Here is an 18,325-nt window from a genome sequence, read left to right as displayed (position 1 = left end):
TCTTCTACTGGGCTGGAGAGACCCCCATCTCACAGACATGCATTGAAGATGGTGAGAAGATGACTTGGAATTAGGCCTTCTTTCCTGGGAATCCAGAATCCCATTTTCCCAGAATCTCGCATGTTTTTATTGTTTTTTTTTTAATTCCTGGGAATTAAAAAAATTCCAGGAAATTTCCCTTGAGTATTAAATTGTCTTAAATTTATTTTTTAATATAATGATATGCAATACTGAGTTATGAGATATTGATTATGGATTATGAAAGAGTTATTGCAATTCCAAAGTCTCATGCTCAGTGTATTACGAAATCTACCAAGAATTATTACCAAATTCTCGATTTTATTATCAATTACTCAAAAAAATAGAATAGAATAAATAAATAAATATATATATTGAATTCAATTCACTCTGCTAGCCGCAGTCTGCACAGCATGCAAAACTACTTACGTAGTCGTTGTTGTTGTTGCTTGGGTTTTATTGGCGCATTAGCGACTAAGGCTATAATGCGCCACTTACGTAGTACATTCAAGTACATATTGCAGTATCCTATGATATATAAGCAAACAGGAATGCTAACCATTAGTCAGCCATAAGAATAGAATAAGAATGTTTAAATGAATTTGACTTTTCTGTAGGATTTAAAATCTCATACTTGTTATATTACTTGATTATTACCAAACATCACCATATTCATTAGCAGAATACCAAATGATTTATCTTTATTACCAAACAAATTTTTAATTACCAAAATCCTGCCAATTTGGTAATTTATGTCCTGCAAGATACTGCAAGTTTGATGTCCTGCAAGATATTGTTTCAACCCTGCCAACTTTGGTCGGCCTGCTTCAGTATTTAAATACTGGGGAAAATTATGTGAATTCTGCAGTGACTCCTGGCCTCCCATCATTACCAAACAAAAAATCATTATTTGAATTTGCTAAGATGACATTGATTAGACTTTTTTAACGAAGACAAATCTCCATCTATCCCCAACTCTTCACAATCAATAGACAAAGAAAATCAAGAAATTGTGCAACCCATGAGTCCCATGATAATGAGAGACAAGTTAGAAGCAGGGATTCAATCTAAGAGAAAACTTGTGCAATCTTCAACTTTTACTCAGTATCACAAACGGTGTTTAGACCTTGTTTGGAAGCAAAAATTGCAATTATTCAAGGCAACCGGGGACAGAGCTTCCAACATTATGAATTTAGTTGATTCACTAAAAACCAATCCACCGACCTCTGTTGAATCAGAGAGAGCATTTTCTGCAGCCGGTTTATTTATCAAAGTTGAGAACTAGCCTTAGTGATAGGAGTATTGATATTTTGTGCTTTTTAAGGAGTTATCAAAATACCTAAAAAAAATTTTAATTTTTGATTGCAAATGTCGAAATATTAAATAAAAAGGCTTCATTTTTAAAAGAAAGTTATTTTTTTATTATTTTTTCACAAAGAAATTTATTTTAGTTGTAAATAAAGAAATATAATGTTCTAGCCTTTCTCTGTTTCCTTTAAATTGTTTAATTTTTAAATATATAAACATAAACAGTTGATTTTTCTAAATTTTAGCCATTCCCAGGATCCCATGAATCAGTAAATTTCCCAGGAAATCCCAGGAAGAAAAAACTGTATATTTGAGAAGCCTTACTTGGAATCAACCTGAAACTTCGCTTGATAACCTCACCCTCAACAAGGGCCAATCCTGGACATTTGTTGTTTTTGATCTTGGAAAAGCCATTTCTAACTCATTAACTTGAAAGCCACTCCCATCTCCCTCCCCTTCATAACAATCATTTAACTTCTTCATTTCCAGGTATTTCTCGGTCCCGAGTGCCAAACGAATGATCTAACGATTTCCAAAGCGAATTTCAAAGCATATTTCAATGCATATTTTAGAAATCTGGTTAAAGATTTCTAAAGCCTTTACTTTCAAAGTTATTTATTTTCTGGCTCTTTTTAAATAAAGAAGGAAGCCTCCTACAAGAAAGGAAAGACACCTTTCTTTTGTATATATAGCTAACTTCTCTAAACTTTAACCACTAATTTCTTATCGTTTGGTCACTGGTGGCACTACTCCTGCCTCCATGTGGGGGGGGGGGTAAAAACAACCCTCAGGGCTAAAAGGAGCAGAAATGGAAACCAATGAATTTCCTTGTCTAGAGCCCAAGAGTACTCAATGTGAAAACCATGAAACAGACCGTGACTTCTCCATCTCAAAGAGAATGAAAAAAGATGCTGGCAGACAGGAATCACCAGCCTTCCTGATTATCCATTCTCTGTCAGCACAACCTGTTAGTAAGCCCTCCTCTTTCATCATACAACGATGCCTGGAAAATTTCAGCTGCATCACCATAAATGGCGAAACGCCTCCAATCTGGGGAGTTGCTAATAGAGACCTCACCCAAGACACTGAACTACTATTAAGACACTACTTTAAGCGGAATTCCAATTCAAGTCACTCCACATAACACCCTGAAATCATCCAGGGGAGTGATCACTGAGTGAGATCTATTGAATGTTTCTGAAGAAGAAATAATCCAGCAACTAAAGGAACAAAATGTTACTCAATCAAAAAGAATCATGATACGAAAAGGTGGCAGCTTAGTCTCAACACACAACATAATTCTAACCTTCAATACACTGAATCTAACAGCTTCAGTCAAAGCAGGTTACTTAAATTGCTGTGTTCGACCCTTTATCCTAAATCCCTTAAGGTACTACAAATGCCAGAACTTTGGTCACTCCCAGACAGCATGCCGTGAAGTTTCAACATGTCCAAACTGTGGCTCTACAACTCATACCCAATCAAAATGCGAGGCACAAACTCCACAGTGTCCTAATTTCAGGGGCAACCATCCAGCATACTCTAAAGAATGTGATCTCTGGAAGCTAGGGAAGAATACAAGACTGAAAATAAAGTCTCATATCAAGAAGCTAGAAAATAAATTAAAATAATCATGCCAAAAAGCTCTTATGCCTCAGCTGTCCACTTACACCAATCAGTAGTATGTCAGATGGAAGTGTCACTCTCTCTCTCCAGATAAATCACAGACTGGGCTTGATCAGTTCTATCGACCCAGCTTACATCTAAGCCAAAGACAGTAGATCAAAGTAACAATAAACCTCTCACAGTTCCAACCAAAAATATAACCCACAGTAAAGTAGCAGAAAAACTGCAAAAATCAGATCCTGAGGAAAATTAGAAAGTACACGAACCTGAGACGTGAGGTCAAGGAGATGTGGCATATGCAAGAAGTACCGATCATTCCAATCATTGTGTCAACCACCGGTATGGTGCCAAAGACGCTACACAGCAACCTAGCACAATAGGTCTCCTAGAGAACACTTATAAGGAACTCCAGAAAGCTGCAATCCTAAACACCTGTAGAATAGTCATAAAGAGTTCCTCGACCAACAGTAACAACCACCCTACTTGGTAACAGTACCCGTCACAGGGTAGAATCCCGCAATCGGGGAGAAATAATATAAGAGCAACAACAATAATAATAATAATAGATGGATAATGTCGCAGACAAATATCAATCATACTGCATCGAGTGTGGCGCAGGACAAAGTCACTTGTGTTCAGGCTTTAGGCAGAGGGGTTGGTTTGAAAAATCAGAGACGGTCTCCTGAGGAAGACAGTGGAGCAAGTGGTGCTGTTCCCCCATATGGCTACCACAAGAGAAGGGCAAGACCATCCAGCCCCACAAACTGGAAGTGCTTCCTGTGCAACTGCACTAGTGACCACCCAGGAAGGAAGAAAACGCCAATGCAAGAAGTGCAGCATCGAAATGAATACATACATCCTGCAAGCATATTATGAAATAATGAAGATGGAGATCGATGTGACAACGTACAGGGTGAAACTACATGCCAAGTGGCTGGAATGATTCCCAGATATTCAGGTCACCGAACAGCGAATAGCAGACCAGAGAAGGACCATTGTCACGAATAACCTGATGGCTCCTGAAATCTTGGAAAAAAATCAAGCAGGACATGAGTGATCAACTATAAAGGATAAGGAATACAGTCAATACGGAACCAGAGGAGGAATAACATACCACCACTGAACTATAGGAGGAAGAGCAAGAAGAAATACAATCCACAGCAGCTGAAGTGGAAAGAGATGAGGTCATGATATCCAGAAAGAAGGCGAGTGGAAGAAGGCCCTAACAGAATTCGAAGGAATGGATCCAACAAAGACCCACATGATACTGAAGCAGAGACCAAATAAAACATTGTGGAGAGTCACAGGCCACTTCAATTGACAAATAATACCACATTACCTCAATAACAATGGTGCAGCACTGGAGGCTATTCACACAGCCGTGTATTGTGTTGCCATAGCAGCCACTAAGATTAATGGAAGAGAAACGAGAGACCAGCAACAGAAGAATTGGAAACAGAAGGAACCGCCAGCATGGGAAAGAAGACTTCAGCAGAAAATAGAAGAATTAAGAGTCGAGATAGGCCAATTGACCCAGTACCAATGGGAAATAGGAGTAAGAAATTGATTTGAAAAGTGACGAGCATCCTCAAGAGAGATGGCATCTATAGCAAACATGAGACATAAAAATCATAGAATAGGTACTTGGACACACTGAAACTTGGACACACTGAAAGAGAACCTCCTTGCACTAAGAAAGAGACTATGCTGATACAAAGAGAGCTCCCAGAGAAAAATAAACAACTGAATCTTCGATGAGGATCAAAGAGGCTTCAACAGGAATCTTGGAGAAGACGGGGAAAGAAGGTAATGGACCACCCAAGCAGAAGACGATTGAGGAGTTCTGGGGCAACATATGGAGCAGGGAAGTAAGGTAACAGCCAAGCCCCCTGAATAGAACCAGAATGCAAGAAAACCAAGGACGGACAAGAGATGAGAGAGTGGCAGATTCGGGAAGAAGAAGTAGTAAAACAGACAAATCAAGAACTCACAACCAGCAAACTCCAGGAATAGATAACATCCACAACAACTGGTACAAGAAACTCACTTGCACACACAAGCACCTGGCAGAGCAGTTCCTCCGAATGATAAGGCACCCAGATATAATCCCAAACTTTCTCACTCAAGGAATCAATATTTGAAGCCTAAAGAACAAAGATACAAGAAACCCGGCGAAATACAAACCAATCACCTGCTTTATGAGATCCTGACCAGAGGCATAACCAGGAAGAGGTCAGACCACTTGGAAAGCCAGAACATAATGCCCGAACAGCAGAAAGGATGCAAGGAGCAATTAACTATAGATGCTGCGGTTATAGAGCAAGCCTACAAGAAGCGCCGCAACATGTACACAGCCTACATTGATTGCTGCAAGGCCTTCGACTCCATGCCTCATAGATGTCTAATAGAGGTGATGAACATCTACAAATTCAATCCGATATGACAAACTTCCTAGGAGAAATGATGGCAAAATGGAGAACCACCATTAAGGTCGAGAACATCACAACCAAGTCAATCCCCATCAGGGGAGGAATCTTTCAGGGAGATGCTCACTTGCATCTCCCTGAAAAAAAACTTCCATCTTGCAGACCGAACCACCACTGTGGTTCTGTCTAGCACTTAACCCACTATCCACCATGGTCAACAGCAGCAAATATGGTTATAACCTCAAAGAAGGAAGGAAGAACCTGTACACCCTCACCCACCTGATGTACAAGGATGACATGAAGCTCTATGTGGGAACCAAGAAGCAACTCCAACAACTACTCCAGATCACTGAAGAATTCAGCAATGATATTAGGATGGAATTTGGTCTAGACAAATGCAAGACCCACAGATTGCACTAGAGAAAATTAGTCAACCAAAACTACCAGCTGCAGACTGGTAAAGAGATCAAAGCCATGGCAGAGGGAGAGGCCTACAAAAACTCGGGGAGGATGCAGGCTCAGCAGTTACAGCACAAGGAAATTAAGGCCTGCCTGACTGAAAAATATCATTAGAGACTTAGAAGCTTGCTGAAAGCAAAGCTTAATGGAGGGAACACAGTTAAAGCCATAAACACCTATGCAGTCCCTGTGCTAACATACTCTTTTAGGGTCATAGATTGGATTAACACCAAGCTGGAGAATATCAAGAGAAAGACAAGGACAATGATGACCAAGAGCTGCCGCCACCACCCAAAGTCAGCCGTGGAGAGACTGAAAATTACTCGGAAAGGAGGAAGGCCCTGACAGACCTCATCAAGCAGCAGAAAACAATGATTGCTAACCTGAAGGATTAATTCCAGAAACACACAGCAGCGCTCCACCAGGCCATAAGGAAGATATACAAGTGGTATACCCCACTCAACCTAAGTAAGGGGTCCCCTCCCAACCAGGAAGCACAAACGAAACTAGAAAAATGGGCAGAGAAGACAATGATCTCCATCAAGATCAGATAGATAAAACTGCTTCCACTGCATGGCTCACGAGTGGGATGCTCTCCCCCGAGACTGAAGGATTCATGCTTGCCATCCAAGACCAGGTAATCAACACCACAAACTATGGAAAATACATTGCCAAGTAGCCCGGAGTGTTCAATGACACATGTTGACAATGCCACCTGGCCTCAGAAACAATCCAACCCATCACTGCGGGGTGCAAGGTGATCACCCAGACTGAGTACACTCATAGACGCGACCAGGCAGCCAGGATAATATGTCAGAAGCTAGCAAGGAAATACCAGTTCGTCGAAGAAAGTGTATCGCACTATAAGTACGAATCCAAGGCAGTACTAGAGACTCCAACCCACAAGCTGTACTGGGACCACGCCATAATTACGGATAAGACAATCCCACACAACAGACCAGATATAACCCTTGTAGACAAGAAGAAAAAGGCTACCTATCTGACTGGCATAGCGGTACCCAACACTGGCAACCTGCAAAAAACCCATGTGGAAAACATCAGGAAGTACACGAACCTAAGACAGGAGATCAGAGATGTGGCATATGCAACAAGTTACAACCATTCCGATCATCGTGTCAACCAACAGTATGATGCCAAAAACCCTACATAACAGCCTGGCAGCAATAGGTCTCCCAGTAAACATCTACAAGGCATTCCAGAAAGTCGCAATCCTGAACACTTGTAGAATAGTCAGAGTTCCTCAACCAACAGTAACACTCCAGACATAACAACAACCACTCTGTGTACTTGGTAGCAATACCTGTCACGAGGTGAAACCCCCAATCGGGGAGAAATAATATAAGAGCAATAATAATAATAATAATAATGATGGGCATGATGGCCTAGTGGTTACGACACTGGACTACCAGCCTGATGGACACGGGCTCAAGTCCCACTTTGGCAGAATTGAATGCATCTCCATCATACTGTGAGACTGGCATAATAAAAATAACAACAACAAGTAACGACCATCCCAATCATCATGTCCATTAACAACCATATTTGGCCCCAGATATGGTGCCAAAGACCCTACATAATTACCCCCAGGGGCTCACATCTGGTGAGTATGGCTTGGCATGCCCAGGGTCCTGAGCTGGATATCATCATTCTTCTCTTACTTGGTGATTCCTTTCTACTTCTCTCTCTCTCTCTCTCTCTCTCTCTCTCTCTCTCTCTCTCTCTCTCTCTCTCTCTCTCTCTCTCTCAGGGTAAAAGGGAAATTTTTTTTTGGCTGGTGCAGCATAAGCCTCAGGCTTCCTTGCACCATATGGATAATAATAATAATAATAATAATAGCTTAGCAGCAATAGGTCTCCCATCGAACACCTACAAGGAACTCCCGAAAGTTACAATCCTGAACACCTGTAAGATAGTCAGAGAGTTCCTCAACCAACAGTAACACCAGACATAACAACAACAACCACCCTGTGTACTTGGTAGCAATACCCGTTACAAGGTGGAATCCCCAATCAGGGAGAAATAAAAAAATATATATAACAATAATAATAAAACAAAATAAACATTGCCAAAATTGCTTCAGCAAACCTACCTTCCCCATAGTCGAAATGACAGCTAATGCAGATAGTTGGGCCATCTGGTACCACTCCCAAGGACTAACTCTACCACTGGACGTAATCCAAAGCTAAACCGAAGTTGAAGACAGTGGAGTAAGTGGCGCAGTCCTCCATATGGCTACCACAAAAGAAGGGCAAGACCAACCAGCCCAACCAACTGGAAGTGCTTCCTGTGCAACTGCACTAGTGATCACCCAGGAAGGAAGGAAGGAAAACACCAATGCATGAAGTGGAGCATCAAAATAAATATGTACATCATGCAAGCATATGACAAAATAGCCAAGCTAGAGACCGACATAACAATGTACAGGTAGAAACTTCATACCAAGTTGGAACAATTCCCAGATATCCAGGTCACTGAACAGCAAATAATGGACCAGAGAAGGACCATAGTCACGAAAAACCTGATAGCCCCTGCAATCTTGGAAAAAAATCTGGAAAAATGGATGTAAGCTATTAACTACAAAGAACAAAGAATATGGACAACGTGGAATCAGAGGAGGAAAAGCAAGAAGAAATACAACTCAGAGCAACTGAAGTGGGAAAGAGACAAGGTCATGATAACCAGAATAGAAGACGAGTGGAAGAAGGCCCTAACACAATTAGAAGGAATGGACCCCACAGAGATAAACGTGATACTGAATCAGAGACCTAATAGAATCCTGTAGAGTCACAGACCAACTAAAAACCTCAATCACTAAATAAAACTACATTACCTCGACAACACTGGTGCAAAACTGGAAGCTATCCACACAGCCGTATACTGTGCTGCCATAGCAGCCACTAGGATATATGGAAAAGAAACATGGGATCAGCAGCAGAAGAATCGCAAAATAAGGAACCGCCAGCCTGGGAAAGAAGACTTCAGCAGAAGATAGAAGAAGTAAAAGTCGAGATAGGCCAATTGACCCAGTACCAATGACATAATAGGAGTAAGAAACTGATTTCAAAAGTGATGAGCATCCTCAAGAGAGACAGCATCCACAGTCAACAGACCAAAAATCAGAGAATAGGAGAATACAGTAAACCCCCGCTATTCGCGGTATCTTTATTCACGGTTTCGCGTATTCGCGGTTGCTGATTTAATATAAAATTAAACCTAAAAAAGTTGAATTTTAAATCGCCGTGAACATTTTCCGCCAAAAAAAAAAAAAAAAAACATGGGCGTGGCTAAAATTATCTTTCCCGGTCAAAACAGCGCTCAGTGGGTGGGGGGAGAGGGGTGACAAAATCGCGAGCGTGGATGTTTCTCGCTAATCCTTGTTCAGTATGTGCTATGCGCTTTATAAATTGAATAAATTTATCAATTTATATATCAATTTATAAATTGATATGCTTACAAAAGCGAAAAATACATCGTTTTGCAGTGTGTTAGTGAAAACAGACTTTTTCGAGTGTGTTAACGGAAGAAAGTGACGTTATTGTGGACAAATTGTTTTCTAACCCCTACAAAAATATCGCTACGAATAACAAGGGAATTGTGAAAAGATCAAAGAAGGTGATGACATTAGCGAATAAAATTCAGTTATTAGACAAAATTTCTAATGGTGAAAGTGTCTCCTCAGTGGCAAAACATTATAAAATCAATGAGTCAACGGTACATTCAATCAAGAGATCGGAAGAAAAATCCACCGTAGTGTCCGTGAAAACACGCTAATTACTTCAAAAATTTGCTCTGTAACTCGTGATGTTAAATTAGAAAAAATGGAAAAAGCTTTAAATCTGTGGATAGAAGACCGAACTCAAAATAAAATTCCGTTAAGTTCACTCATCATTCGTGAAAGGACAAAACTCCTTTATCAACACTTTAGCGAAACTGGTGATAGCACTGGCAGGATAAGTGTTTTAGCTAGCAAAGGCACTGGTTTGAAATTTCTAATAAATATTACATTTAATATTAAATTGTTTCTTATTTTCATTTTGATGCCTTATGCTTGCATTTCACTATGTACTGTCTATGTACATAGTCATATTATGCAGGTACATATAATACATACAGAGACAAAATTTTAGACTAGTTTTTCTTATATATTTCATACTTTGGAACGGAACCCCTTTATTACTATGGGAGCCATAACTCAGTATTCGTGTTTTCGGTATTCGCAGCATTTCTCAGGAACATAACCCCCGCGAATAGCGGGGGTTTACTGTACTTAGACACACTGAAACAGACCCAGCACACTCAGCAAGGGACTATGCCAATACAAAAAGAGCTAACAATGAAAATAAACTGAACCTTCAATGAAGACAAAAGTGCCTTCTACAGAATTATCGGAAAACACGGGATAGACAGAAATATACCACCAATGCCTAGGGATGATGCAGGCTCAGCAGTTAGAAAACAAGGAAATCAAGGCTTGCCTGACCAAAAAGTACTATCAGAGACTCGGAAGCCTGCTCAAAGCAAAGCTGAATGGAGGGAAGACAGTTAATCACAGCAGCTGCCTTCATTATGAGCAGAAATTGCACATCCGCTTCCTTTCAGCTCCAATTGACATTCTAATGCCAAGGGAAAACTGAACATATGAAATCACCTTTGATATGATTAAATGTTATCACCTATTGGTTTATGAAGCTTTTTGTGGCATTCCCTAGCAATTTTCTGAGCATAAACGTAATTTTAATAAAATAATGATGCTCAACTATACCTGCATGATGCAACAACACCTAATGAATCATAAAACTTTGTCTGACCAATATTAGTAGCTCCTGCATGCATACGCATCTGGGTGGAAACACCAGAAAGCACAAGCGCAAAATTTTAAATGTAAATCTTGACAATTTTTACTACTTCAAAAGTAAATCTTATATCATATTTTTATAACAAGTTTTTCTGCTTATTTTTGTCCTATCTTAAAAAATATATAGTTATACATATCAACTTGGCAAAGTTTAGGGATATTCATCAGATTTTAAAATGTATAAAATGCTTACCTGGGAATCAATACCCAAAATAAATAAGGTAAAGAAAAAGAGTAGTGACCACAAAGTTGAAACAGGCATTTTGCTAATACCATCTGGGTATACAATAAATGCTAGACCAGTACCTAAAAATAAATAAATAAAAAAACACTGTAGTATAAATTACAGTATTACTACTATTAAAAATATGAAACTAACTCAAAGAACTAATTGTAATGCAGTAAACTTTAAAATCTATTACCTTCAGGGATTGAGAGATGACAGATTTAAAAATTTTCTGGATTTCTGGAGAGGTAAGAGAGGTTGAACAGTTTTGGAGAAGTACATTTCAATGAGCATGTAAGTAATAACAACTGAACTTATTTGTAAACATTTATAATGACTATTTTTGTAATGCTAGTATTACAGATGTAACTAACAGTTCAATTTTTTAAATATCAACAAATTACAATACGAAAAAATAACAGCAAACCTTATCGTGTACTTTAATGTCAATTTAAAATGCATGCCTGGTATGACATCAAAGAGAATATCAATGAATGTGCTTCAAAGAAAAATAATTTCTTATTGGAGGATAAAAAAAATAACCATTCTTCTTAAGTAATAATTATAATAAAATGTGCAATCTTTATCAATTTACATCATGACATTTTGATTTTAATAATGTACTGTGGAGAAATTCAATTTATGCTGTTTCATTTTTGCCATCATTATAACTTCCCATGCAGATGACAAGCTGTACGTTATAATATTAGTAAATACAAGCTGTACGTTATTAGTAAAGACAAGCTGTACGTTATAATATTAGTAGTTATAATACTAGTAAAAACCTTGCTGTGCACATCAAATGTATTTTCCCAGTAACAGCTGGGAAAATACATTTTCCCAGCTGTTACTGGGCAATTCTATCTCTCTTTGTTCTCAATTGTTCTAAAGTTATGTCAGTCAAACTCATCACCAACTCACACAAGCTCTGTATGAATCCAAAGCCATAATTTGCAAAGAACAATTTGTACTAAGTTTACAGAATAAGAGATGGCACTAAAAGATAATAAAAATTACCCTTTTTTGCACAGATTCTTAAAGACAAAGCAGTCATTGATATAAGTGCCAGACTGCCTTTTTTAATATTTTCAAGATTGTAAAATGATGATTTTTTTTTTTAAAATGTGATAAATTTTAAAGAATTCTGGAAGTCTTTAAAATTTGTAAAATGCCATTTTACAGAGTTTCCTGTATCAGTATTAATTTTACCTATACCCAATATAAATATAGCGAAATGAATTTTTACAGCTAAATAATAAATACTGGGGGAATAATTTTTTTTTTTTTTTTTTTTTTTTTCCTTTAAATTTGAATTTTGGTTTGATCTGAGTAGTAATATCTTAGAAAATGGATAAAGACAAGTAATTATCACATTTGGGAAATAATATAGGTTTGAAGTAAACAAGTCAAAGAAAGAGACCCTGTATAGAGATCTAAAACAAAATAAGAGAGATTTTTATAAAATGTGATAAATGGAGATTAAAGAAGTTTCCAAAAAAAAAATTTTTTTATAGTGGTATTTATATTTATTCTGAAACTGAGTTGAGCGGTAAATCCATTAAAGCAACTACTAATGTCTACTACAACTACTAGCGAAACAGCACCTGTATTACATCTCTGACAAAGGCATTGCAGCAAAATATGTCAGAGCCATTGTATACTCCCAGCTATTATATACCTTAATATGGTTATGCATATTAAGATAAACAAAATGATGACAGTAACAAATGAGTGACTATAGAACAAGGCAAAATAATTTAACAGATAATAATAATAATAATAATAACAAAATGGAAAATTTCCAAATCAAACTGAACGAAATTTAGCAGTCATGTATCTTTTGATGATGACATCATAGAGTCTTCTGCTATTGACACTGTCACCGATCATATCACAATGCGGATACTAACAGCTGCAAAAGCCACCATCCCACAGTCTCAAATAAGAAATTATTGGCATACCAAAGCTCATTATATCTGGCGGAAGGCAATAAAAGATCCTTGGATAAAATTTGCCTCCTGAATCAACAACTAAGGCCATATTGCTCCGGGATATGCAGTGGTCATTCCCTGACCTTTCTGCATCCTCCATATTTGGTAGTGATGGGCTCGAACCCCGGTCTAATCAAGAAGTGTGTGCTACGCACTGCTGCTCCTTCCCACCTAGCTACGGAGGCGCCTACCAACAAAGATACTGATACCCAAATAATCTGGGACAAAATAAAGAAGCTAAATGGTAAATATCATATGTTATTTCTCCTATTATTAATTGGAATGGGAAGGAGAACTCATCTGCTAAGGAAATTGCCAATGCCTTAGGAACGGCGTTCTGTTAATTGTCCACCTCAATTGCATATCAACCATATTTTCAAAAAATTAAAGCTGAAGTGAGAAAAGGAAGCTGAACTTCAAAACTAAATGTCCTTTACCCCATAACTAACCACTCATGATATCTGAACTGGAAGAATCTATATATACCTCAAGAAATAGCTCTCCTGGTCCTGATGGAATCTACAATATAATGCTCCAACACCTCAATCAGAAATCACTATTGTCATTGCTAAACTTTTACAATAGGATATTCTCAGAACATATATTCCCCACTTTCTGGCAACATTCTTATATAATAGCCATACCTAAACCTGGAAAAGATCATTCGATTCCTAACTATAGACCAATTTTTTAAACCAGCTGCCTGAGTAAGACTTTGGAAAAAATGGTTCACCATCGACTCACCTCGTACCTCGAATCCCAAAACATAACCAGTAATAATCAGTTTAGCTTTCGAAAGAATAGATCTTCCCTAAACCCCAACGACAAAAGCCAAATCAAACATACACAAGAAATGCATTCATCAGAAACCAACATCTTGTCATGATATGCCTCAATATAGAGAAGGCCTTTGATACCACATGGCACCATGATATCCTAAGAGATCTCCATTCTATTCATATGAGAGGCCATTTACCATATTTTATTCAAAGCTGGCTTCGGCACAGATCTTTCCAAGTTAGGTACCGGCAGGTTTTATCTCAAACATACATACAAGAAGAAGAAGGAGTCCCACAAGGCTCTGCTCTTAGCACCCTCTGTTTGCAATACGAATAAACAACATCACAAACAGCATTCCAAACACTGTTGACTATCTCTTTGCAGATCATCTTACCATATCCTGCCATTCTCAGAATATGAACTATATTGAGAGACATCTACAAATATCCATTAACAACACTGAATTACGGATGGCACAAAATGGATACAAACTGTCAAGCCACAAATCTAGCCATACATTTCTGTACCAAGTGCAGAATACGTCCTGAACCTGAGTTGCACTTGGCCAATTGTGAATGGTATTTGCTTCCTAGAGCTAATTTTTGATAAGAAGTTGCACTTTCAGGGACACATCAAATATCTAAGAACCACTTGCACAAAGAAAATGAATATACTCCGGGTTATCTTCAGTACATCTTAAGGTGCAGATAGTTATACTCTACTCCACTTATATAAGTCCCTAATTAGATCTCGGTTAGATTACGGAGCACCTGTTTATGACTCAGCCAGGGAGAGCACCTTGCCTCATCTTGCACCCATCCAACATTCTTCTCTTTAGCATTAGCATTAGTAGAGGCATTTGATGCAAGAAAGCAAGCTTATGCAGCATCAGCCAAAAAAAAAAAAAAAAAAACCCACTTCCACTTCACCCCTCTGTTCATTCCAAATACCTGTCCAGCTAAGCCTTAAACTTATTTAGGCTGTCAACCTCCACCACAAGGGATGGAAGTCTGTTCCACCAACCAACCACCCGCTGGCTAAAGGCAAATTTCCTCACGTCTATCCTACATCTGTCTTTCCTCAATTTGAATTTATGCCCTCTCAGGTGATTTTTCTGAGCTAGAGGAAGAATCCCATCAGCATTGAGCATGCTTAAACCATTCAAGGCTTTATACACCTCTATCAGATCACCTCGCTGGTGCCTAGTCTCCAGACACTGTAATTTGCAAAACTTAAGCCTTTCTTCGTAAGAGCACCCCTTTGTTCCATTCACTAATCTTGTTGCCCTTCTCTGTACTCGTTCCAGCAGCTCTACATCCTTCTTGAAATGAGGCCACCAGACCTGTATACAGTACTCTAGGTGTGGCCTGACCATTGCCTTATACAATGGAATAATCACCTCCTTATCCCTGCTGGAAAAATTCCTGTATATCATTGACAATACTCCATGAGCTACTCTTGCAGCCCATCTGCACTGCTCAGAGAACTTCATATCTGCCTGCACAACCACCCCCAAGTCCCTTTCATTCTCTACCACTGTCAGTGTAGTACCACAGAGTTGATACGTTGCTCTGGGGTTGCTGTTTCCCATGTGTAGTACTTTACATTTGTCAATGTTAAACTTCATTTGCCACCTCTCAGCCCATCTGCTCAACCTTTCCAGATCCTGTTGCAGCAGCATAGTGTCAGTAGTGTCCTTGACAACCCTGCCAACCTTTGTATCATCTGCAAACTTGGACATTAAGCTTGATATACCATCATCAATATCATTTATAAATACAGAAAACAATAATGGACCCAACACTGAGCCCTGAGGGACTCCACTAATAACATTAGTCCACGATGAGCAGTGTCCATTGATTACCACTCTCTGTCTTCTCCCCCCTCAACCACCCCTTTATCCATAGCAGCAATTTGCCTCCAATGTCACACTGCTCCAATTTGTGTAGCAGTCTTCCATGTGCAACAGTATCAAAAGCCTTTCTAAGATCCAAGTATATAATATCAAAGTTATTCCCTGCATCCATTTCTTTTGTGACTGCATCATAATATCCAATCAATTTGGTCAGGCAAGACTTCCCCTTAACAAAACCATGCTGTGTCTGAGCTATAACTGAAGTCTTGTCTAAATGATCCTGCAGTGCTTCTTTAACCAGTGCCTCCATTAATTTTCAGTTTTTTATGTCAGTTTTTATGTGTTTCTTAACTAATAGCATAACCCCTCCCCCCCTTCCTATCCTGTCTATCCTTTCTGTAGACGTTGTACTCCCCAAATTGCAGTTCTGCATCCCTTATATCTGTGTGACACCACGTCTCTGATATCCCAACAATATCTGCCTTTGATGTTTTGAGCAATACCTCAAATTCATCAAATTTATTTACTAAACTCCTAGCATTGGTGTACACGCAAGTATACCTGCACCTGTTTCTATTCTTAGCTACCCTAACACATCCCATGTGTTTACTTGTACCGCAATGGCTCCCAGCAGTCTCTGAAATACCATGCATCTTGTTTTCCAGGCTTCTGCTCATTCTAATAGAAGCAGTGCAAGAATCTCTTTCACCTCTGCCAGTGGCTACTGTCAATCTATTGGTCCTTGTCTCCCCCCAAGCTAGCAGTTTTCCGACCCACCTAACACTGCCTCGATAGCATCAGCAAATATTCTTGCACCCTTTCTATTTAAGTGTATCCCATCCCTGTAGAAGCAATCTCTCCTGTTAGAGATTGCTTCTACAGGGATGGGAAACCCACAGTCCAAGCTGAAAAAAAATTCTACACCTTGAGCCTTGCACAATCTTTCCAGGGCCGAATTGATCGACAAGGCTCTCATCATATACTCCCTCCTATCGTGTCTGGGCAGAATTGCAGACACTTTCAAATTCAACCCTAATTCTCGGCTTTTGTTCAACAGTGACCTGTACTTGTTAAGTAATTCTGCCGGTCTCCTACTCTTAATATTATTAGTGCCAACGTGTACAACTATATCACCTTTTGTGCCCTTAAAAGATGATATTCGCTCTACGTCATCAACCTTTGCCCCTGGCAGACATACCCTGGTCCTGTTCCACCTATCTTTTTTACACAGCATGTTCCCCATTTCCCTGACAATAGAGTCACCAACAACTACTAGTTCCTTCGGGACCAGCGCATTCTGCCTTGGGGGTTGTCTCTGTGTCACGCGATGCCCAAGTGCAAGCTCTGGCGTTGATGTGGGCAGCTGAGAGCTTGATGGGCCCCTCAATTTAGTTTCTTCGAGGGCATCCACCCTGTCCTTCAAGCTCTCATATATGCCCACAAGAACGCCGAGTTGTTGCTTGATATCATACACTCCTTGCATCGTGCACACACAAAGACAACCCCCTTGGCAGTATCATGTCCCGTACCCGATTGCTCTGCAAACATCAAGCAAACAGCGCATTTTATAAGGCTGTGAGTCAGAGGACAACTGCCCCCCTCAGTTCTGCTCTGAGCCACAGCACTTCCATTAGCTTGAGCCTTTTGCTTTGCTGCTCTGGTCTGAGTCATGATTCAGACCAGAGGACAGCTCTCTTAGGATAGCTCTAGGTGCATACAGAACATCATCAGTTCAAAGTCTTTATGTTGAGGCTCATGAACCTCCACTTAGCATCAGAAGAAAGATGTTGTTGATGAACTACTCAGCTAAGATTAAAAGCCTGTCTACCATCCTGTTTGGCCACTACTACATGATCCTCAGTGGAAAACTCACTATGCAAATAAACCCAGAACAATTCGGCCTGCTGGAATCAGACTGCAGAATCTAACAGAAAGCTGGTACATTAAACTTGATGATATCCTCAGATAATCAAAAGATCAGGATTCCCTATGGACTACCTTCACACTTTATTGTGATAAATACTTTGGGCAATGGGGTAAAGGCTCTATAACAATTATTAATAACCAACAACTACATTTTTCTCACACACAAAAGTATCCCCACTTTACTAAAATCTACACTGATGGTTCAAAATCTGACAGTCAAGTAGGTGCAGCCAGTGGTGTATTCAGGCTGGAATGCACTGGAACGACGATCCAGTACCTTTTTTCTAAATGTCATAATAGAAAATCATTAAATTTATACATCTTATATTATAAAACAATGGCAAAGGGGAGGGAGAAATAATATCTATTTTACCCATTGCTATTAAAAATATATATTAATAGTAATCTTTAAAATTAATAGATTTCTTTAAAAATTTATTTAAAAACAAAAATATAAATTTCGCAATGAAACTTAAACGTTTCTTACTAAAGTACAATGTGTTAGATAAATATATCCAATGAATGTGATGCGTGCAAACACTGCGTTTTGATTCACCATGAGCTGACCGCTAGAACTGGTTGTATGAACCATGAGTCTGAGGTCCGATTCATTTACTGTATAGTCGATGTGACATGATTATATAGTCTTCTAGAGAACGATGTAGAGGATTTTTTTTTTGTCATTCATATATGTATGTTATCTATATGTACATGTGAGTTAATGACCAATCTCTACTATTTAGATTATTTAATTTATTTATTACTGTTTCTTCTAAAGTAAAAATTAATTTTTACAGGATTAAATATATAAATTTAAATTTACTTAATTTCAGT

At 38.9% G+C, this 18,325-nt stretch overlaps 1 protein-coding gene across 1 annotated transcript in view; it reads right to left on the bottom strand.

Moving 5' to 3' along the window:
- LOC150078015 (sodium- and chloride-dependent GABA transporter 1-like) overlaps positions 1–18,325 on the bottom strand; it is a 175,419-nt gene that overhangs the window by 136,201 nt on the left and 20,893 nt on the right. Inside the window, exon 2 of the mRNA XM_090384431.1 lies at positions 10,907–11,019. Coding sequence (XP_090240557.1) covers positions 10,907–11,019 — 113 coding nt within the window. The remainder of the gene's footprint in view (positions 1–10,906; positions 11,020–18,325) is intronic.

This window comes from Mastigoproctus giganteus, chromosome 11, assembly GCF_048544385.1.
Source record: "Mastigoproctus giganteus isolate SK-2022 chromosome 11, ASM4854438v1, whole genome shotgun sequence".
NCBI lineage: Eukaryota > Metazoa > Arthropoda > Arachnida > Uropygi > Thelyphonidae > Mastigoproctus > Mastigoproctus giganteus.
The sequence above is the reverse complement of the archived record's forward strand: the minus strand, read 5'-3'. Positions and strand labels throughout refer to the sequence as shown.